This window comes from Microcebus murinus, chromosome 1, assembly GCF_040939455.1.
Source record: "Microcebus murinus isolate Inina chromosome 1, M.murinus_Inina_mat1.0, whole genome shotgun sequence".
In the NCBI taxonomy this organism is placed as follows: Eukaryota; Metazoa; Chordata; class Mammalia; order Primates; family Cheirogaleidae; genus Microcebus; species Microcebus murinus.
Window position 1 is genome coordinate 110,552,605 of NC_134104.1, and position 22,455 is coordinate 110,575,059.

Genomic DNA, 22,455 nt, shown 5'->3' on the forward strand with positions numbered 1-22,455 from the left:
TGCCCGGGCGAGAAGAAAATGATAATGAATATTTTTTTTTTTTGCCCGGTCGCCAGTGAGGGTTGCACAAGCTGGAGGAAGGCAGGGTCAGGGTCCGCCGCTCCTCGCCTTTCTGGTTTTCTGGTCTTCTCACCGACTAGATTGTCGTTTGGGGCTGGCGAGCGGGGCTGCCCTTTCCTTGGGTTCTTCGGGCTCAAAAGTCCACTTGTGTATCTAGGATGATTTCCCGGTGTCTGAAGGGACCTGGCTGAGCATTTGCGCTTGTGCCGGGAAATAGAAATTCGAAAAGGAAAAAAAAAAAAAAATCAACTGTTCTGTTCCCAGCAACAAGTCTGAGTCCACAAGCTCAGCATTCTCCCACCAACTTTGAGTGGAACAGAGTGAGGAGTGGAGGGAAAAGGCTGGGACTTGGCTTTTTTTTTTTTTTAATTATTATGCACTTTGTTAAAAAAAAAAAAGATATATCGGAGCAGTTCAGTGTTTTCCGTTACCTACCAAGGGGAAGTGGGATCCTGCTTTCCCTGGAGTTGTGAAAACGTTATCTACAAGGAAAAGTTTTCTCTAGAGGCTGTATTCCTCTCATTAGGGAAAACAAATATTGAACCCACCTTGCCTGCCTTTCACAAAAAAAAAAAAAAAAAAACAAAGAAAAAGAAAAGAAAAAACAAGGGAGGGGACCTGAGGGGGAAGGGTGGCCGTTGGGAGGGGGAGAGGGAAAATAATTCTTCAAAAAAGAAATCAGTCTTCTCCTCTTCAGTCCGCGGAAAATCCAACGGGGACGTTGACAAGAGGGTATTTTTAGGAAACGCGTCCAAATATACAGGGTAAGAGTGAATGTGAGAAAAAAAAAGTTGTGGGTTGTAGAAGTTATCAAGTGGGATTTGCGGCGCTCTCTGCAGGCAACGCGAGCGGCTCCAGTTCAAAGCCACATGCACCAACGTGACATATAAGCCATTAAAATATCATCCTGACGGCTCATTTCTGCTTCATCATACATTCCCTAACTGCTTCCCGAAAGCTGGAAAAGGAGAAATGAAGGATGACCGCCTCGCTGGAACCACAAAAGAGAGGCTTGGAGGGGTTTGTGGTCCCCCCTCTGCCACCCCGAAGTGATGTGCAGAAATGAGGCGACCCCGGCAACAGGTGGAGTGGGGTAAGTGCGTGAGTCCAAGGGGCAGACAGGAGAGACCTGTACCCCCAGCAGCAGCCATAGCAAGCGCCCTCATGGGGGGCCGTTGGCACCCAAACCCCAGTGGGGAAGGAGGCCCAGCCAGACTTTCTCCCCCATCTCCTCCTTCATTGCTCCCCCCAACCGAGGATATAGGCCCCACCCCACTGACACTAAGGGAAGGAGGGGGCCCTTCCGCTGAAGGGTAGCGCTGAGGATGAGTCCATCTCTTCTTCCCAGGAGGAGGGGAAGAAAGGGGGACAAATGGGGCTCCCACTGGCATCGGAACCAAGAGTAGCTTGTTGCCCGCCTGTCTTCATTTCTCTCCTGGTAAATTGCCTGGGTACCCCAACATTAGGACAAGAAGGATAATCGTGGCTCGGAGCTTCCCTCGCCAGAAGTGAGCGCCTCCCCTGCAGCCCCCTCCCCCCGCGCGCCCATCCCCCCCCCAGCTCCCGGGAGGGGGGCCCAGCAGGCAGCTTTTTCTCCCTGCCCCCAGGAGGATAGCCCGAAAGGTCTTGGCTTTCCCTCTCCGGGGTCAAAGAGCCAAGTTAGCCCAGCTGGCAGCAAGACGATGGAACTTCTCCGCCCTAACCTGACAGCAGAGGCGGGTCCTGCCTCAGGACTCTGACCGCTGGGATTCGCTCTCTGTGTGCGGCCGGCGGTGGTTTCGGGACTTGGCTTGCTTTCTCCTGGTTGCAAAGGAGGTCTGCGACTAGCTCTCTGGGGAGCAGGCCGCAGCTCCTAGGATTCTGGCTAGACCCACGGGCACTGGAAATTAGGGGCAAGTGAGAAGAGAACTAAGTTGGTCTGTGAAAGAAAGCTAGGACTTGCTCGAAGGCTGGACCTGAAAGTTTGGGGTCGACCAACCGCCCACAGGAACAGCTGGGAGTCAGCAGAGTATTAAGAATGGAGAGAGGGCCTTAGGAGGGCTACACCTCGGCTGGCACTGTCTCCCTGAAATTCCTTTTGGATTCTAAGGTCATATTTCTCCCCGCTTTTCGACCTATTGGCCTCACAGCTACCCACGCCACTGCACCGCTTTCCCTTCCTCTATCTCAGCTACCTGCAGGTTGGGGGAGGAAAGGATTCAAAGGGAGGGTTCAATGCCCAGGCTGATCCTGCGGGTGATCCACTGATGCAGACTCTACTCTAGGCACGGGGAGGCTTCCCAGCCTTCAGCCCCGAGCTAGGGAACCTGAGTTCCTCTCTCTAGGGAACAGGAGAAGGAGTAAAGGCCCTTGCACAACCCAGTCTCACAGTTCAACCTCCCTGGCGCTTGAAGGCCAGATGGAGGGATCCAGAAAGGTGTGAGGTGCAGCTGGCAGCAGCAGACAGCGGGCAGAGGTCGGGAGCCGTTTCTTCTCTGGCTCGCGAATTCCCAGTTTAGGGCTTTTGCTCTGCGCCCTCCAGGGCTGAGCTGTAGCGGACAGGCGGACGCGCCTTTGCTGCCGTGCCTGAGGGTTAATCATTGTGGAGTGGGTCGGGAACTGAAGTCGCTGGCTGCGGCTGACCTCTGACCTTAGTCAGGCCTGCACCGGCTAGGTGGATCCCACAACGTGCAGATTCCGCCGCCTGCAAATAAAAATGGTGCCTTTTGCACGTACCCCCTGCCTCATCTTCTTGGCTCTCATCTGGCACTATCAATCACTGGGGCTCCCTAGCACCCTTTCCTCTTCTGAAGGTGCGGGAAGAAGACAGATTGTAAAAAGTCTCCAGGATGTGCTCCCGACTGGTAATTTTGTGGCCTTGGCTGGTGTGGGGAGCAAACATTGGGGAAAAACCAAACAGAGACCTTTGTGAGACTCCTATATCCTGATGTTAGTGGGGACCTCAGGTCCAGGGGCCCAAGGACTGCTCCCAAATCCTGTCACCCCTCCTTTAATGAGATGACTGGCTTGCTTGTTTGCTAAGTGGTGTCAGAATTTGAACTAAAGGAGATGTTTACCGTGGTTCCTTATACAGGCAGGGTGCTAGAACTGCCAGAGACAGCCTCTTAAGGTGCCTATTGCCTGCCTTAGACCAACCTCTGCACCATTTGTTTGCATGTCTGTGGGTCTGCAATACACAAAGGGCTGACAGGACCTAGGGCAGAAGTGACCCAGACCTCTTAGAAATTGGGTTGGGGCAGCATTGTGGGTGGACAGAGGTCTCTAGGGAACCTCACACCCATTTCCCTCAGAAGAAAAAAGTAAATTCTATTATTGCCAACCAACCAGGACTTTTCCGTGCCAGACATCCTGCCATGAGGAAATTTCAGAGCGAGGATGCCCAGCATGCTGCCCTTCTGTAGGAATGCAAAGTTGGGCCTCCTTTCTTTCCTGATTTGTGCTGGAAGGAGCTTATAACCTTTGGGGAAGGATGCCTTTTGGTTAGAAAGAATTGAAAATAAATAAAACCTTCCGGGAAAAGGTGAGTCTTACCCCCTACCTCCCAGGCCTGGACCTAGAAAAAAAGGGAAAGGAAAGGTGAAACTGTCAAGCTTGTTGGAGTCCGGGTTGAGGGTTGAGGGGGAGAGAACGAGATCTTTGCGGGTTGGGGGTTGAGGGGGAGAGAATGAGATCTTTGCGCATAGAGAATTTGATACCCTTTGAGATAACAGAGTCCCACTTGGATTTGGCCTGTAGTTCAACAAGTTAAACAACCGCTTGTTCTGTAGGCTGCAGTGTCAAGACAGGCAGACATCCTCACTGACCGAGGACTTGCTGTGTTTGTCCAGCCTGAGACCTTTTCAATGACTGTTTGTCTTTCTAGGCCAAATTGAGGGTCACGGCTGGGTGGATCACTTCTGTTTGGCTGTTCAACTGCCTTCAGCCTTGCCTGACAAATATAGAGGTCCTCAGGATGGGTTTAAGAATTTAAGATGGCCAATGGCTTGGTAGCTCTAGCCACAAAGTGAATCTGAAAAGCAATGCATATATACCTTTGGGGAGTGTTATCTCTACTCTTCTCAACTATGAAATGGGGACAGTCTGGCCCAAATGATAAAAGCAATACCTTTTAAATTTGGGGAATTTTATAATAACTTTGAAAAATCAAGTAGTGATGGGTCTTCCTGCTGGGTCTGAGGATGTGGGAAATATGTAGCTAGTGTTCCACACGGACATAAAGAGAACAGGATTTGAAAATCTGCAAAGAAATTCCTTTCCTCTCAGTTCCAACATTTCTAACTCAAATTTTAACCTGCCATCCTCTCAGATAACAGTGGGCTTTCCTCACCACACCTCATTAAATTCAATTAATAAATTTGAAAAATAATGGGGGTTCCAGTAAATTCAAATTCTAGAAGTTATGGATTTTTTGAGCATTGACTGAAAGAGCGCTTACTTGTACTTGCAAGGCAGGACAACAAATAAATTTCAGATAAAAGTCTAGCTGGAAAATTATTATTTTCAATATTTTTTTATCACCAAAGATGTATTAGTTTCCAATAAATATTGGGCAGTTCCTAGCAGAGTCCTTTTCTTTAGCTTCCAAATTTAAAAATGGTCAAAGACTGAAAGACTATCTTTAGAGCAACACCTTTTTTCATTTATACATTCAGGCCAAAGAATCTTGCCACACAAACATGTATGAAATTGTTTAACTGTTGACTGTTACTGTTTTCTTCCCAAACAGGCTCAAAGTCAGAAAATGAGATACAAGACGTCCTTGGTGATGAGGAAACGGTTACGGCTTTACAGAAATACTCTGAAAGAGTCAAGTAAGTTAAATATACTCTTTTGAATATTGGTTTGCTGAGGTCTTTTTGTTTTTTTTATATTTTTAAGTAGTATTATTTTGTCTTTTGGTTATGTTGGATTGTGGGTTTGGGGGTGTTGCTTGAGTTCAAAGGAAACTTAGAATAACACCTTGGTGTTTGATACATTTGCACACAAATCAATGACACAACGTCCCACAGGCAGCTGGCTAATCCCCCTCAATGCCTACTCATCTGGATGTTCTAGAATTAATATTTGATGACTCTCTCATTGAAACAACCACCCCTGACCTTCCGCAATTCCACTGTCACATTATTCTATGACATATTCATCTTGAATTCATTTCCGGACGATTTGATTGGAATGAGGTTTGACATGTATTGGCTTCCATGAAAGAAGCAGACTTTGATCTTGGTGATGGGGTTTACATGATATACATCAACTTTACCAGGGACACCAGCCTTCTGCAATGTGGCAGGGACGACGTTCCCACAATGTGGTGTCTGAACAGGGAGTGACTGACAGCCACTCTGTCAGGAATACCTTCATTGTGGAGAATTTAATTTAATATTCCATTTAGAATAAGCATATGATTTAGGGTTGGGTGTTTTCTCTTCTAAGAGTCTAGTTTTCTTCATTTCAACTACACCACTAGCTGATAGTTGCCTCTAAAGATGTTCCCTTCTTGGTAGGCAAAGCAACCGTCTTTACAATAGTTGAATAGACAACTCAGAATATGGCTCTCTTCTATTATTTGGGGATGATTTGATGGCAGAAGTTGAGAGAGAAAGAGAGAGAGATATGTTGTTATTATGTAAATTCAGTTGTTTTGATTCCTTAATGCTGTTTTGGAAGATCCGTTAGCAATGTTTCCTAATCTTCTGTCAAAGGACATTTTGCAGAATCCTTGCTTGAAAGTTGAATTCTATCCAAGTGTATTTTCAGCTTCATTAATGATGATTAAAGCCCAAATTTCCATAGCAGAAAAGAAGAATATCCTCCTTTATTTCCAAAATCCTGATAGTTTTCATCTTCTTTGCACAATTTGGGCTTAGACATATGGGCAGGCTCCTGGGGCTTAAATTATTTCTTTGCATAAGACTAGAGACAACCTTCCACTGCAGGAATCCTGAAGTCTGTCTGCAAATGGCCTCTAAAGAGATTTGCTTCTTGTTTAGGGTGTCAACCTGGCCAGAAACGGGGAAGAAAGAACTGAACAAGTGACTGCAGAGCTAGATACAGAAGATTCATGTAACAAAGCTTGTGCTTGGCCAGCCTCTGTACAGTGGCCCTCAGTCTTGGGACACTGCTTTGGGCATAACAAATAATCTCATTTAGCATTGCTTAAGAGATGGAAAAATGGAAAAATAGCCTAGCTATTGATCTGCAATCTCCTCCATTTCTCTTTTCCTTTCCAAGGGAGAAATTTGAATCAGTAATATGAAAAGCTCTGGCAGATGGTTGGACCACCAAATGTCTTATTCCTAGAAAGTTGGACTAGAAAAATCACTTGTCTATGCCATTGCATCAGTCTGGCTGAGGTAAAGAAAAGTGCTTAGGGAATAACTCCAGACACTGGTCTGCAGAAGCTCTGGAGACTGAGGGATGTTTGGGGTCTGGTGGTGGAATCTGCTGCAAATAGGCCCCCATGAAAAAAAGTTTCCAGTGCATCTTTTTGACATCTACTAAAGATCTGTGGGTTGTAGGATATTCTTTTTCTCTGCAAATAGAGCAGGAATGTGGGCTTACCAGTGCTGCAACACTGCACATGGTTAGAAATAGAATGCTTCAGCTTTTGGTGTTGAAGGCACATATAGAGAGGTAAGTTTCTGAAGAAAAATCTGAGGACTACTGAGGGTACACAATTCCTGACCAATTGATAAGCTCTGAAACTTGGGCTCCTTGCTTTCTGGACTCTGGAAGACTCCAAGGGATCCCTCTAAAGACCAAATTTGCCTTCCAAACATTGGAATCACACCATCTGTCATTTGTGGTCAACTTGATACTGCTTTGGTGCTTATTTAAGAGATACACCTTGAACATTCTTAGGTAATTTCCCAAAGTTCTTTATCTGTAAATATTAGTGACACAAAGAAGTTTTTTTTCCTTATTGCTATCTGTGGGGAAATGTCCTGCTCAGAGAATGTCTGGTCCCATTGCTGTGTTTAGCCAACCAAGATATAGACCATATGGTTCCAAAGAACTTGCAATGATTAGGCAACCTCAGTGACCTGCCAGTCGCCTGACCCCTGGCTACTCAAGCAAGCATCTACCCCGATAGGTCCAGATGTTTTCAGCACTTAAAGAGAAGGCTGCATCTGGGAAGGAGCTCCATGGGGCCAGGCTACTGTCAGTGATTTTGGCTGAATCAGATGTGTCTGCCCTTTTGCTGCTGGCACAAAAAGTCATACATAGGTTCAAAGCTTTTCAAAGGTGAAGTTATTAGGAAAGAGTGTAAAATGCTAAAAGTCTATGTGTATAAAACTTCATCTTCTTATCCCTGGAATCCACAGAGCCAGTGGTTAGAATCCAGGGGTTCCATAAACTTGGATGGGAAAAAAATGCATCTTCATTTTCACAACATTTTATTGAAATGTTAGCATTTTATTTTATTATGAATATAGGCAGCAAACACAGAACTATTAGGAATTCAAGCTCACCAGGCTTCCAAGGAAGTCCACAGCCTAAAACAACTAAAGACCCCTGTCCTGTCTGTACAGTTATTCAAAGCTTGTAATGAAGATGAGGTCACAGTGTATATATTAAGGGATCCATATTGTGCAAATTAGTCTTAAAGCTAAAGCAGATGATGAATTTGACAAACATCCTGGACAGTTGGTTATAGATCACCCAAGTTCAAATGGGAGAGAAAATATTTTAGTTGCTGGACTATTGTAGAAGTTTGCTTGCACTTAGGCCTGAATGCCACAAAAGTTGACTAAGCTTTGTGTTGAGGTATGGACTATAGAAACAGCTGGGCAAAAGATCTCAGAGAAGAACACATTCTCTTTTTGTTTTGTTTGTTTTGGTTTTGATTTTAGGCCTTTTGGAGGGGGCAGCCTTTTATGAGTTCAGCTCAGAATTGCCTAGACAACAGCATTATTCAACAGACACCTGTGAGGGAGGGGACTTTAAACAATTCATTGAGATGTGGAAACACCCTGCTAGAAGTGAGGCCTGGCCAGTACTTGGAGGAAGGGAAAACAGGGCAAGGGATGGGAGAGGAGGCACCTCTGAGTGGAAGGGTAAACCCTAGAAAGTGAGCAGTGTGAAAAAAGGTGAAAGCCAAGAAAGAAGACAAACCTTCAATGTCTAGTTTCAAAACCACTGGGTGGAAGCCCTTGGTTTTGAGAGCAGGAGTGGTCTAGCAGTCAAATGCTCTTTTCTCATGTTTTAATACAGCATCTATTGGTAGAGTTACCCAAGCTCTTCCTGTGAAGGAGCAGAAAGACCTGGGCTTGTCAAAATGAGAGAAATTGTTGTGGAAGTTAACCCCTAGATAAAGTGCAGCCCTGAGCAAGGAACAGTGCATTATTAAATGAAGAAAGTCTAAAAGAATCTTCAAACCATTATAAAGAAGTTAATTATTTCCAAAAATTTAAAAGAAAGCCTTATTTGCTGACCAGGAAATCTGTAAGAATAGTCCTTGGTGCTGGGGATGGGGGTGGGTTTCAATCAACTAGGAGTTAGAGTTCCCTGGAATCTGCCCAAACTTCTTAGATATGCTAAAGGGGTAAGGGATATTTCACTCAATCCTTAAAACTTCTCTTAAAAATTCCAAGACTTTCTCTGGGGAGTGCTTTCTATGACTGCCAGGGAGGCCTGAGCACTTAAGCTGGCATTTTCGGCCAAATTGAGCTAGGCAGGGGGCCTGGCCAGCAGCCCTTTAAATCTCCAGACGTTGCAGCTGACCCTAGCCTGTGGGCGCAAACAAAGGACACCTCCTTTCTGCCCCCCCCACCCCACTTATGGCATACTCGACTGGGCCAGAACTGAAGTTTTTTCAGCTGACCAACCACCTCACAATAATGGCGCCTGCAACACTGGGGGTCTCTTGCTAGTGGAGGCCATGAGCCCGCAGGCCCTCCGAGTCTGGGGTGGGAAACGTGGCGTCCTCTCTCTGCAGAGTTCTAAGGTGATGCAGAGGGAGGCAGAGGCAGGCAGAGGCTCGGCCTTCAGGCAACAAGTGGCCAGAGCTGAAAGTGGAAGTCATCCTTAAACCTCCTTTCTCAGAAGCTCCCTCCGAAACCAGGGTAAAGAGTGCAGGACGCCGGATTGGCCAGGGGACATCAGGGGGCTAGAACCTGTTCCTTCTGGTTGCACGCCCCTCTCCTTTGTTTCTTGGGCCAGCTGGCCCACACGTCTGTGGCAGGGAGCAGCGTCTCAGGAGGGCGTGAGTTCGAGGCCAGTCTCTCAGGTCATCATCGCCTCCTGCCTAATCCTGGTTCTGGCCAGATATTTGGGTTTGCAAGTATCTGAGCGCCAGGTACCGGGGAGTTGGGGCTTGCAAGGCCAAATGGGGAGAGCATAGAGAGGAAGGCGACGGAAAGAGGAAAAGAAAGGAAGGCAAAGTAAGGTAGGAGGTTTGAGGAAAATAAGAGAGACAAAGAGGAAGAGAAAGATGAGGAAAATGAGAAATTTCAGAGAAATCGAGAAAATAAAATTAGACCAAGGGCCACCTGCCTAGGAGTTTCTCCGATCCTGACCACCCTAGTTTGCAGCCTCGCTTCCTTCACTCGATTCCTTCCCCCTCCACCTCCCGGTTCCTGGGGCAAACTGCCTAAGTAGTTTCCCATCCCTGCACCCAAGGTGCTACCCAGCAACACCAACCCGGCTGCAGAGAAAACATTACGGACAGCACAATGCCCCTCCCCTAAGTTGTGAATGGAGGCATAACCCAGCCCAGCTCACTTCCAGGAGCCGAGAGGCAAAGCCATCCACCCAGCTTTCAAGAAAGGAGGGGGAAGAGGCTGAGGGGGAGAAAAAAAGAAGCTGTGCCCGGGTCAGAGCGCATGAGCAGTAGAAGCGTGAGACGCTGTGGGGGTGGGCGGGCGGGGGAAGGGGGGGGCGAGGGGTGGTGGGGGGAGAGAGAAAGAGAGAGAGACCGCGTGCGGCAGGACCTGTCATCACTGACGTCGGGCCCGGCTGCAGGCCAATGAGCGATTTAGGCGATTGTTCCTCTCGGTGGGCCCGGGCTGCGGCCCGAATCTCTATTCACTTCCTCACGCGCTCCCCGCTGCTGCCTCTGTAGTTTAGGAGATTTCACGTAGGCATTAAAGACCAAGAAAGAGAAAGGGGGTGGGGAAGCCCAAACTCAAAACTTGGGGGGGGGAACTTTGCAGAAGTTTTCTGTGGTTGTCATTTACCCTCCCCACTGTCAGGTGACCGTGGCGTGAGCGGCCTGGCACAGGGAGCTTCGGGGAGCTCTGGCCGGCAGGCAGCAGGCCGCCCTCTCTCAGCCAAGTGGGACACTGAAATTAATATATATGGCTGTGGCGCTACAGAACCACCACCACTTTCACCACCTTCCACATCACCACTTCTATCACCTCCATTCCCTGGCAGGGCACCGTGCCCGGGAGCACCCTGGGGTGTTCGTCGCCAAAGTGCACTTGGGGTGCAAGTCAGATCCCTTTGGAGCAGAGACCCCAGGAACCCATAGACTCAGCCCTCCGCTTCCTACTGCCCCTTTCACCTATCCCGCCGCCACCAACCTTCTCCAGCTCACGGTGCGTGCGGCAGGGGACTCAGCCCAAGAGCAACCCGGCCCACGGCTGCGGAAACGTTTTGCCTTGCTCTGTTCACCCGGTTCACTGCTGGCGCCGTTTGGCTCCCAGTCCTACCGCTGACGGCAGAAGCTGTGGTGTGGCTGGGTTGGGCCTGCCCCCCGGGGCCCTGGGAGTGTGCAGCCCACGCCACCCATTCTCATGCGCGCTATTTGTCTCAACAACAGGTAGCAGCTCTGGACACCATGGCCCCCAGCTCGCCGCCGCCTCCAGCCCCTCGGTGTTCCCGGGCCTCCACGAGCAGCCTCCCCAGGCCTCCCCCAACGGTCCTTTGAACGGACTCCTCCGTCTGGGGCTCCCAGGAGACATGTATGCGCGGCCAGAGCCTTTCGCGCCTGGGCCTGCGGCCCGCAGCGACGCCCTGGCAGCTGCCGCAGCCCTTCATGGCTACGGGGGCATGAACCTGACCGTGAACCTCGCCGCACCCCACGGTCCCGGCGCCTTCTTCCGTTACATGCGCCAGCCCATCAAACAGGAGCTCATCTGCAAGTGGCTAGCGGCTGACGGCCCCGCGTCCCCGCGCCTCTGCTCCAAAACTTTCAGCACCATGCACGAGCTGGTCACGCACGTCACCGTGGAGCACGTCGGCGGCCCGGAGCAGGCCAACCACATTTGCTTCTGGGAGGAGTGTCCGCGCCAGGGCAAGCCCTTCAAAGCCAAATACAAACTTGTAAATCACATCCGCGTGCACACGGGCGAGAAGCCCTTCCCCTGTCCTTTCCCGGGGTGTGGGAAGGTCTTTGCTAGATCAGAAAATCTCAAAATACACAAACGAACTCACACAGGTCAGTATTGGGCGCTCTCTGTCTCGTTCGGACCCTCTGGGGAAGCAGGGCCTCGGGTCTGAATTTCCTCAAGTTCCAACTGGGTGGGCAGGGAGGTGGTGGGGAGAAGGTATTTTAGTGTTGTTTCTATGAACCAAGGTCATAAAAAATTAATTTTGCGCTTCTATTCTTAGAATTACAGAAGTATCCGGAGGCTGTGTGTAGGGAGGATAGTGCGGGATTTCTGCTCTGGGGGACAAGGGTGAACGTGCCTGAGTCCCTGTGTGTGCTCTCTGCTTATGGAGTTTGATTTTAAGGTATTTAAAAACACTACTGTTTCCCCAAAGTCTTAAAGACATAGGAACAACTGTTTAACTTTTCCTGGTCCCTTTGGAATTGTGTGGCAGAACTCTTTCACCCTTTAGCCTGATAATCTGACCCACCTGGACTGGGGGCGGTCATCAGGCCCTTAGTGGCTTCTTTAGGACTTGGAGGTCTCATTGGCTTACTTTGGCCCTATTTTTGAGCCTTGCTGGCCTGACATTAGGGATGTTTGGCGAACCCTCACTTTTACTTTAGCAGAGACCCAACGGGACCCATCCACCTTAAATGTCATTTACGGAGCTGTTAAACAAAATGGGACATGTGTCAACCACATCTGTTAGTTCTAGTTAACAGAAAAAAAAGAAGTCCCACGCAAGAGCTTTTAAAGTTGAATTCCTCTGGCCAGAAGCATCTCTAATTAATGCAGTTGCAAGGAGAAAGTTTTCACACTTTCAGAACAGCCTGTGAAGTTACGTTAATTAGTTTAGCAGCCATTGTTTGTACTCTCCTTAGCCAGAGTTTTCTTGCTCCCCTCCAAGTTTAAGAAGTCACCATCTTCTCCCCTCCCCCATTTTTGGGGTGGGAGAAGGGGGCTAGTGGGGACCAGAGAAGATAAAGTAAGTTCCAGCCTGGTGCCCCATTTCTCCTACTACTCGGCGTCTTGCCTACTCATCCTTATGCTTGCTGTAACATCAACAATTATTAGAGTCAAAGAACTCCCTCAGGCTGGCATGCTAAATCCCGCCTCCCCCCAGACCCTCCCTTCTAGGGGAAGGTCCAGGGCCTGGACACTGGCACACACAGAAGCCAGACTAAAGTCCACTTTGAGTATTGTACTTTATTTCCGAGCTTGTCTGTCTGGAAGTGTACAGCTTTCCCAAGTTCTTTCCCGGGGTTTTTCCCACTCCCTTGCATGCACCTCACATACCCCCTCGCGAGTTTTATTCCCAGGAAGGGGGATAGGTGAGATCTTGATCCCGGCTCGCAGACTTGCTACTACAGGAGCTGGCGGCGAAACCCCCAGAGTAGATGCACAGTCTTGAGCTGAAGAAGGAACTCATCTGAAATACAGTTTTTATTTTTCAACAAACAAACAAACTTTTACTGCTCTTTGCCGGCCCACTGTTTGAAGTCTGTGAAGCAGAAAATGGTTAAATTCTTAACGCAATCGACCTACAGCACAGAAGCAAGTTCACTTCAGTGCGCTGGGGTTGGCTCAGGTTTGGGTCTATTCAGGACAGAACTCTGTGCGTTCTTTCCGCTTACGGTCCTGATTCATTACTGCTTGGGTTAAAAACAACAACAACAAAATCTTCGGAGCCTCGCCTGCTCTGATGTTTCCCTCAAACCCCCCTCCTAAGTAGTGAAAAGAGGAGAGGGAGGGGAAAAAACCTCAACAAAATGTTTCTCAAATGGCAATAGACCTCACTACAAATTATTCATGAAGACAGTTCTAGATTCAACAGGAAAATAATTGCCTTTTCAAATATTAATGGCGTTTCATTTCCTCGAGTCGCGGAAGCGGGAAGAGAAGCAGATTTCTCAGGAGTTGAGATTCTCCCTGATCTGAATCCCCGGCCTGGCTTTGGAGGCGACTGTCCCCGCCGAAAGGTTTCACTTTGTGCCGGTCACAGCGATTCCGGAACAATGGTGCTGCAACGAGGGTGGCGCGGGGCGGCCCCCGCACTCTGCTCAGCCCCTGCGGCCTGACGTCCTCCTCCCGGGACCCCTCGGGCGGGAGCTCGCCCCCACTTCCCCAGCGGCCGACAGAGTTAGGCTGGGGATCCGAGGTAGAAGAGAAGAGCCCGTGTCGGAGCGAAGTCGCTGGGACAACCAGACCCAGCCACAAGTGCGAGAAAATGGCGCTGTCCCGGCTGTCCCGACGCTTCCGAACTTTGTCAGGCGGGCTGGCGCGGGGTCGGGGAGGAGGCCTTTCAGGGCTGCAGATTCTCTGGGATGAGATTCCGGACCTTTCACAGCGCAGCCCCGGGCCCACCCTGGCCCAGCACTGTCTCCCCACCTTGACCCACCCACCCAGGGCGCAGTGCCCAGAGACGTGGGGAGGGTGAAGGACTGGAGGCAGTGTGTCGGTGGGGGAGGGGGTCTGGGGGATGTCAAGCAAGGAGACCAGGGTGCCTCCTACAGCTCCGGAGGCAGCAGGGCGGGGGGTGGGGGGAGACGCGGACGACTCGGCCTCACCTGGCCTCCCAGGGGCCTGCGAACTTCCAGGCTGCGGGTATCGCCTCAGTGCCCTGCCTTTTTCTCTTCCGCTCCTCATCTGGAGCGAAATTACTGTTTCTTTTTTTACGTTAATGTCCAACGAGGCGCTCAAGAGATGGGATAAGTGTGTGGCGGGAATTATTTCCGGGGAGAAGGGGGAACCAACCTCAAATTCCATTTCTATTCTGCTTTCTCAGACAGAAATCTTGTTTTCTTTTGCAGGCCCAGAATTGCATGATTTTTTGTAAGTGATTTTTAGAAAGAAAAGAAGTGAGGGAGGAAGGAAAGTTTTGGTTTTGTAGATGTTGGCAAGGATCAGAGGGGGAAAAAAGGAGGGGCAAATAGGAACACTTGATTTATTCTGCATCTTTCTCGTTGGTTTTCATAAAATGGTGCCAGTGACACTCGAAATGGCAGGTGCCAGCAGCTTCCTGAGCGAGAGCCCAGTGGACTAGCAATAACCCTGCAAGATGAGAACCCAGAGGCTGGGTTTTGCGGGAGTCCCAGGCTCACAAGCCGCAGCCTGCGCGGAGACGCGGGTTGTGCGCAAACCCCTCCGCCTGAGCCTCTACAGGGCTCGGGAATAGGGGCTTTGTTTGCTCAAACCTGCCCCAAAGTGCCTGTCTTTCCTGGGAGCGGCGGGAGAAGCAACCACAAAGGCAACAGTCCTCCAGCCTTGCATCTCTTCCTTCTAGCGAGACGCTAGTTAGCTGTTTCCTTAACTCGGAGCGCCGCGCCGGACGGCAGCCATTTGTTCAAAGCGCCAAGATACCTTCTTCTCCCCTTTCCGCAGCATTTGTAGCTCCGGCAGGAACTTGGGCTTCCGGGTTTTCGGAGTCCTTTCCTCCCCTGCACGCCAGCGAATCCACGCGGCGGTGAGCGCCAGACTGGGGCTGGGTCCAGCTAGTATTTTCACCCTAACGCGCGCTCGCGCCTTCCCTCGGCTCTACAGGGCATCGCAGCTACCGATCGAGCTCCTCGCGGGCCTACCCCAACCTCCCGCTTGCCCTCCGGTCTGCGAAGCCGGACCTGGCCTCATCAAAGCAGCTGGTCTCTTCCCAAAGCCGCAGCGCTCAAGGGCGCGACTGCGGTAGAGACCTCGGATCCGGTTCAGGTCTGGGCGGACCCTGCCGCGCCAACCTCTTGGCTCAGGCTTGTGAGGCCGGACAGCTGGGTGGGGGTGGTCTAGGGAGACCGGTCGACCTCGCAAGTCAGTTCGGACTGGGAGGGCCAGCTGCCCACTGGTGGGTCTCCGGGAAGCCGCCGGAGCAGCGTAATAAAATATTATTGCCGGCGCGCTTATCGGGAGGGGTCCCGGACCGTTTAGGCAAGATTTGAAGAATGCTGCTAAATGTTTGCCCTCAGGGGGTAGAAGGGAAGGGGGAGGGGGCTCCATTTCCTGTAAAAATCGCCTCTAGAGTGAATCATTGCTCAGAATACCTTTCCCTGCAGCATGAATCCACATAATGCACACGCCATGTGCATCGGCTGCACATCCTTAAATTATTTTACTGGCCTTGGCGTTTGTACAAAACCAGCTTTAGGAAACAATTTGGGCCAGGATGGAGTGGGGGTGGGAGTCAACCGCTGGGTGGGGGTGGGAGTGGAGGACAGAGAGGTTTGGCTGGAGCAGTAACTTTAAATCCAGCAAATGTAAACTCCTCAGTTAACTTCATTCTCCGGGCAGAGGTACTTCTGACTCCGAGTGGAGAAAATTTGGAGGAAAATACCCGAGTGGATCAGGATTTTCGAGGATGGAAACTCGACTAAGATGGAGTCAATGTCGCTCCTCCTCCGTACCCTCCCCCTAAGCCTAGGCGGGAGAAGGGGAGGGGTAGAGGCGTGCAAGAGAGGGCGCCCGGGGCGCGCTCTCTGCGGAGAAGGGGGTGCCTGACTTAAGGCACCACGGAATCTAGAAATCTTTTGTGATTCTTTTCCAGAAAATACAAGAGGAATGGGGGAGGGTAGCGAGAGCGAGCTGGGGAGAAGGTCCATCAACACTAATGTTTCTGTGTTGTCTCCGCCAGGAGAGAAGCCCTTCAGGTGCGAGTTCGAAGGCTGTGAGCGGCGCTTCGCCAACAGCAGCGACCGCAAGAAACATTCGCACGTGCACACTAGTGACAAGCCGTACACATGCAAGGTGCGCGGCTGTGACAAGTGCTACACACACCCCAGCTCGCTACGTAAGCACATGAAGGTGCACGGACGCTCTCCTCCGCCGCCCAGCTCTGGCTACGACTCGGCTACACCGTCTGCCCTCGTGTCGCCCTCTTCAGACTGCAGCCACGAGCCCCAGGTGGCCTCCTCGGCGGCGGCGGCGGCGCGTGGCGCAGACCTAAGTGAATGGTACGTGTGTCAGGGCTCTGGCCCCGTGGGGGCAGCCCCCGCCGCTCCCCCCACTGCCGCGCCACCACCTTGCCCTGCTGCTGCCGCCGCCGCCTCGGGTATTAGGGCTACTTCTGGGGTAGCTGCTTCAGCGTACACTGACTGCGAGTCTAGGCCAGGTTATTGAGGCATGAAGAAGGAGAGGGCGAGAAAGCAAGGAAGGAAAGAAGGAAGGAAGGTAGGAAAAAAGGAAAGAAAGCTGGCCACCACCAGTAGTTGTTAGAGCTCATTGAATATACTGATATAGTGTCCATTATTTTAAAGCATAAATATGGTCCCCATGTCTATTCTACATTCACACCCAGAACCACTGCCCACGTGTCCCACAGGCCCTCATGACTGGGCAGCATAAAACCAGGGTTAATGGTAAAGACAGAAAGGAAGATGGGAAAAAATTAGAAGAATTTATGTGCAATCCTGGCAACTGCAGGTAGCAATCGTAAAGCCACCAACTCCCCGCGTAGTTCACAGAATGGGAAATGTTTTCCTTGAGGACTGGGCCTTTCCCACCCCTACGCGTTCCTAGCTCTCAGTCCGAGCATCTCACTCTTGCCTCTTTCCCCTCTCCCATCGATCTCAACCTCGAAAGTTCAGATCCGGGCAAGTGGCGGGAGAAATTCCAGAGCCATTTTCTTGCCTTCCATTTCTTTCCTTTTTTGCCTCCCTACGCTTTCCCCTTCTCCCGCTATCCTTTGAAACACAAATACAGAGGTCCTAAATTTTTCAACCACCTCTATAAAGGAAATAAGGGGGGGGGGAGGGTTCACTCCCTTCCCTGGGGGTAACATGCCCGGCCCTCATGGACCTTCCGGTGCACGCAGATAAATGTTTGTCTGCCTGTCGGTCCACAGACTTGATATACACTATATGCTTGGGGTGAGGGAGGAGTCCAAACAACAGGAAATACAAACAAAAGAGCGCTAGGGAGGCTTCAGGATTCAATGCTGTGAGGCCTCCCAGACCCCTTTCCCACCCCCCACCCCTGTGGAGGCGCTGGCGGTGAAATCGTGAGGGTGCTTGGGCTCCGGGTGTGTATCCGAGCCGGTGACGTCACTGAGTCGCGGCCTCCTTGGCGGAGGGACCTGACCTAGGCGGCAGTGTCTTGGGAAATCGCATAATTTCTGTGATGGTCTTTGTCAAAAATCGCACAATGTTGGTCTTATTTTAAAAAGGGGCGGGCTAATAAGAGTTGATGTGCAGTAATAAATATTATAAAGGCAAACACCCAATGGGATCTAGATTGAATGTGTATTTGATATGCTGGGTATGAAGTTCTCAGAAAAAAGAACCAGATGTTGGGGGTGGGGGCACAGAGATGAAGGCCTTCGCTATTGTTGTCAACGAGGGAAAGAATCAGGGCCTGTTTCCCCTTCCCTTTGCAGGGGGAATGGGGCTGCCCCGAAATCCTAGCTAAGATTTCAAGAAGAAGAAGAAAAGAAAAAATTAAAGCTTTGGTAGACCCATTCCAGTTTCCTAAGAATTTGTGTGTTGGGGGGAGGATATTTCCCCTCGGGAGAACCTCCTAAGGAGCTCAATTTTAAAAGTTGAGCCCAGCAGCAAACAAGTCCTGGCCCTATCACTTTGCTGAACTTTCTTCTGCTCTCTCCTCAGATACCGTTAAACAGTTCTCACTCAGGCCCCAAAGCCCCCACCACTTCTATCGATTAAAGTAATATTCTAACTTAAGTGGGACTGTTGCCCCACATAAAAACCTCAGTCTTCCAAATACTACATGCTTAGTGAATCGATCATGGGGGAGGTGGACTGCAATCCTCCCCCCCCCCGCCCCCCCCCCCGCCCGCTACAAGAGGGCCCAGAGGCTGCCTAGCCCAGCGAGGGCAGTGAAACACCAGCCCTACCGCCAAGGTGCAGAGGGCATCTTCGGGACTTGCTCCTTCTGCCCAACTTCTGCGGATGGCTGACGTTTAAAAAGTTCACGTGCCTTAAATGGGACTCATTTTTTTCTTTTCCATTTCTAGTCTCCTCCCCCGCCCGTTTTGCCATCTACCCCAATCCAAAATAATGAAATAAAATAAAAATGTTTGGTCTGCCACTAATCGCCTTTAATTTTTCATTTGCTTGTTACAGATGTCCACCGCGTTGCTGGAAAGGTAATCTCGCTCCGCGCAGCTGAGCGCCCGCATCCCGCGCCTGCGACATCAAAGGACCCGCGCACAAAGCAGTGTTTCTTCGCCACGGTGCATCTTCATGGTAAGTTAGGATTTCTATGGCAATGGGCAAGTCGCACTGAAATCCTGAAAGGCCGAGCCTGGAGCCCGTCCAGGCTTTTCATTAAGGACATAATATTTACGTCTAACAGGCCTTTTTTCTTGTGTATACAAGTATATATTTTTGTTTGACGCGGACTAAATCATTTTCATTTAATTTCCGGTAAACAAAACCCACGCGAATGGGCACTTGTTCCCGATCATAATAAAAATGGATAATAATGTGAGGGAAGAAAAGGGCCGCTTGAATCGCAGCTCAGCCCCCTTTGTTTCTGCTTTCTGCGGTGATCAGAGGGCGCATTTGGGTTTGATGGCGAGTTTCTAAAGGCAAGGAAATGGTTTGTAAGAAGGGAAAGAAAAGGAGAAAGGTCTAATCAAGCTCGGGTTGTTCAAAGAGTTGGGTTTTGGGGTTGAAAGTGTGAGTTTGACGGTGCATCAGCATGCCGCGTTAGGCTCGCCATGGAAATGCGCGCGGGGAGCGGCCGCTTCAAAGGCGGCACACTTCACTGCAGACACTCTATTAAGATACATTTGCGCTGACCTTTGCTTTCACGCCATTTAATACTGTCACTGCGCTCTCCAGTATATACTTCCTCCCTAGGACCTGCCTCGCCCGCATTTAAGGGTTCACCCAGCGTCCTGATGTGGGAGGTTTTGGCGCAGGGGACGCTTTCAGGAAAGGGAGGAGCTGGACTCCGTGCATCCTGACTGCGTCCCAAAGAAGCTCCAGGGTCAGAAGTAAATGGTTTTAGAGCAACCTCAGAAGGTTTACAAATGAGCATCCCCAGCTCGGTTTTGTGCAAATCACTTCTCTGAATCTTGAGCAGGATAGAGGTGTGGACTTGATAGGGACTTGAAGGGAAGGGAACCACCCTAGGGAAGTCTGGGGAGTTCAGACTGTGCCTTTGGGACATTTCCACTCTGGTTCCCAGCACTGCCCTTCTGCGCCTTCATCTCAGAAGTTTCTTGCAGTCCCTCTAACTTGTTTCTCTCTAGGGCAAGGTATCCTCAGGCTTGGTCTTGTCCTGGTTGCCAACTCAAGAGCCCAAGGCCAAGGGGATGTGGGGAAGATGGCAGGAAAGTTAGAAGTCCATGTTCCCTTAATTGTCTTGTTGTTTATTTTATCCAAGTACCCCAGTGAATAGGGGAAAAATAAACACGGAGGAAAAAAAATCAAACAGTGGAGTCTTCTTTAGTGCCAGTCCTTGTGGTTGAATAAAAAGGATGGTCCGCTTTCTATTGAGCTGAGAAATCTTTGAAGTGGGAGTTATTATCTGAGACATTCTTGCTTGTCGTCCTAACAACGCTGATGAAACGTAAAAGGTTCTTTGTCAGCGATTTGTTCTCCTCTCTGTCAAACTCCCTCTGCCCTGTTAGTTTCAAACCGTTTCTAAAGAGATAAAATCAAACTTCTTTTTAAAAAATATGCATACGGTACACCAAAAGATAACTTTAGGACTAAGTCTTGCTAAGATATAAAAACAAAAGCAATGCCTAGACATCAGGGTCAGGGCCTAGATGGGTGAAATGTGCATATGTCGGGGGCCCTTGGCACAAACTCTGAAACATGGGGTGCAGAGAGTGTGCAGGCAGAGTGTACATACTCTAAATCCATGCAGTTCATAATTGTGCATCTGCTTCTTCTGCTCTGGCCTGCACTTAGCCCAAGTTGGGTTACCTAGATGAGCTTCCTTTGAGAGACTCCTTGGGATCCCAATATTTTTGCCCAAGATCCTTGGAACTAGAGGCTGCAGCCAAGTGATTGTTAATATTTCCTGCTCCTTCAAAGCCACTTCTGCTAAAAATAGACCCATTGTGTGTTTCTTCCCCCTAGCAGCAATCAGCAAGCCCTTTCTGCCATTAATAGGAAGGAAAGTGGCTTGAAGGAAAGAGACATTTTAATAATTTCCTGTTTTCTTCAGAATCTTGGCAACTGGAGTCCAGAAAGTTTGGTCTACAACATAGTGACCCAAAATGCATGCAAATACTCATCCTTCCCCCCATTCACGTGTGCAGTTCTTCATTTTATATTGTGCCCAGGAAAGAAACTTTCACCCTGTTCAGGTTTCCCCAAACCTCCTATTGTGGTTTCAAAGGTGGTTTAAATAAACAAGGATGTGCTGATCCCTCCCCCCCCCACTCTGTGTGTGCTGAGTAAATGGTTTGTGAAGAAGTTTCTCCAAGCTGTAACCCATGCTGTTATTATAGTTGCTGCAAAATGTTGTCTCTTATATCGATTTTATTTGTTTACTGGAGGTCTCCATATGTTTGTTTATATTGCTAATTTATGGGAAATGTAATGATTGCAATGAATGTGATTTATACAGATAGGCAAACGTTTTGTAATCATAATTCACATGCAGAAAAAAGCCTGAATGAAACCTGAGACTATGTGGTACCCTCTCTAATCATACTGTTTGTGATTTATCACCCATCCCCTTAGCATCAGTTAAATTATGAACTAACTTGAAAGAAAAAATAAGTTGTTATGTATTTGACTGAAAGTGATTGTTGAATGAAAAACAAAGTTGAAAGCCACAGCTTAATCTTGTTGTAAATATGTAAATGTAAATGAATTAAATCTGTGATTCTTCTTCCCTCCAAAGGCCTTTATGTACATGGAGCTCCATTTTACTATTTTCGTTGAAAATAAATGACGTGATGGTTCCTTTCCTCTTTTGAATCTGAGTGTCTTGTTATTGCTTCTTCATCCTGGGAGAGACTGGGGGACCTGCAGCAGCCTCCAGTCTCTCTTCGGTCTTTCCATACTGCTTCACAGATACATCTCTTGGATCTAGTCATTAGGAACAACAAAATGGAAGAGCCCCCCCCCAAAGCTGCCCTCCTTCATCGTGGGAGAGACCTCCCTCGTCCCAATTTCATTCCAGTGACACTGACATTATCAACCAATTTACATTACATTAGGGAAGAAGGGAAAAGGATACTCTTGGCGTCTGCCAGGAAAGGCTGTCTTCTCATGTCTGTCCCTGGGCAGGACACACTCTTTCGCAAACCACCTCTGCATTCCCAGAGAAAACCCTGGTATTTGGCGGGAATCAAAACAAAGAAAGAAAAAGGGCGAGTTGGCTTCAAGCCCTAGCTAAACTCTATTGGAGTGTCAGGTAGAGTTTGCCCGCAGGGATCTTCCTGGTTGGATCCTGGATCCCTCCGGAATTAGCGGCTGCTCGGGCCTCAAGGTTGCAAAGCCTTAAGACTGGAAGGCTACAGCCCACAAGACACTTCCCTGGACCCTGACTGAGATCTTTGGTGGGTTTTTCCTCTTGATGAGTGTGTACTCTTATCTGGTCATGCTACTGGGGAGCTTATTTCAAAGGAGTCAGAATCACCTGATCACAGAGCCAACTTTCTGACTCCATTGCTGGCACTGAGCCTAAAGAGGCCAGCAGCTCTTCTTTTACCCCCTCGCCTACTGCGGTGCTATATCAGACAGCAATTCACCCGGCCCCTTTTCAACTCCTGAGAAGTTGGTTCCAGTAGGTCTGGCTGGGGCATGGAGCTGGAAGGAATGGGAAGCACAGTGGCTGCTGGGGTGGGAATGCTAATCTCCTTAGAGAACACCTCAAAGACCCAGCTCATAGGGCAACTGACTGCAGTCTTGGAGAAAATATTGGGGGAAAGGACTCCAGCGCTCAAAGGCACAAGGGTGAGGCACGGGTATAAAAACGGAGGCCACGAAGGGAAGCCAAGACCTGTCGATGGCATCACGGAGAACAGAGGTCCACGGACATTAGCACTGGAATTAGCGCCCCCTCCCGTCCCTCTTGTGGAAGGGACCCCTACCCCACCTCAGGGACAGGTCAGAGGGGCTTCTGCTGTGGCTTGCGTCTCCTTGATCCAGCTTCTTTGAGAGAGAGTACT

At 49.6% G+C, this 22,455-nt stretch overlaps 1 protein-coding gene across 1 annotated transcript; it reads left to right on the forward strand.

The window, feature by feature from the left end:
• Positions 1–1,769: 1,769 nt before the first annotated feature.
• On the forward strand, positions 1,770–21,663 carry ZIC4 (Zic family zinc finger 4). Its single transcript, XM_012782814.3, has 5 exons — positions 1,770–3,580; positions 4,787–4,871; positions 10,823–11,440; positions 15,991–16,309; positions 18,437–21,663. Coding segments are annotated over exons 2-5 (1,008 nt in total). The 5' UTR covers positions 1,770–3,580; positions 4,787–4,801; the 3' UTR covers positions 18,438–21,663.
• The last annotated feature ends 792 nt before the right edge of the window (positions 21,664–22,455 follow it).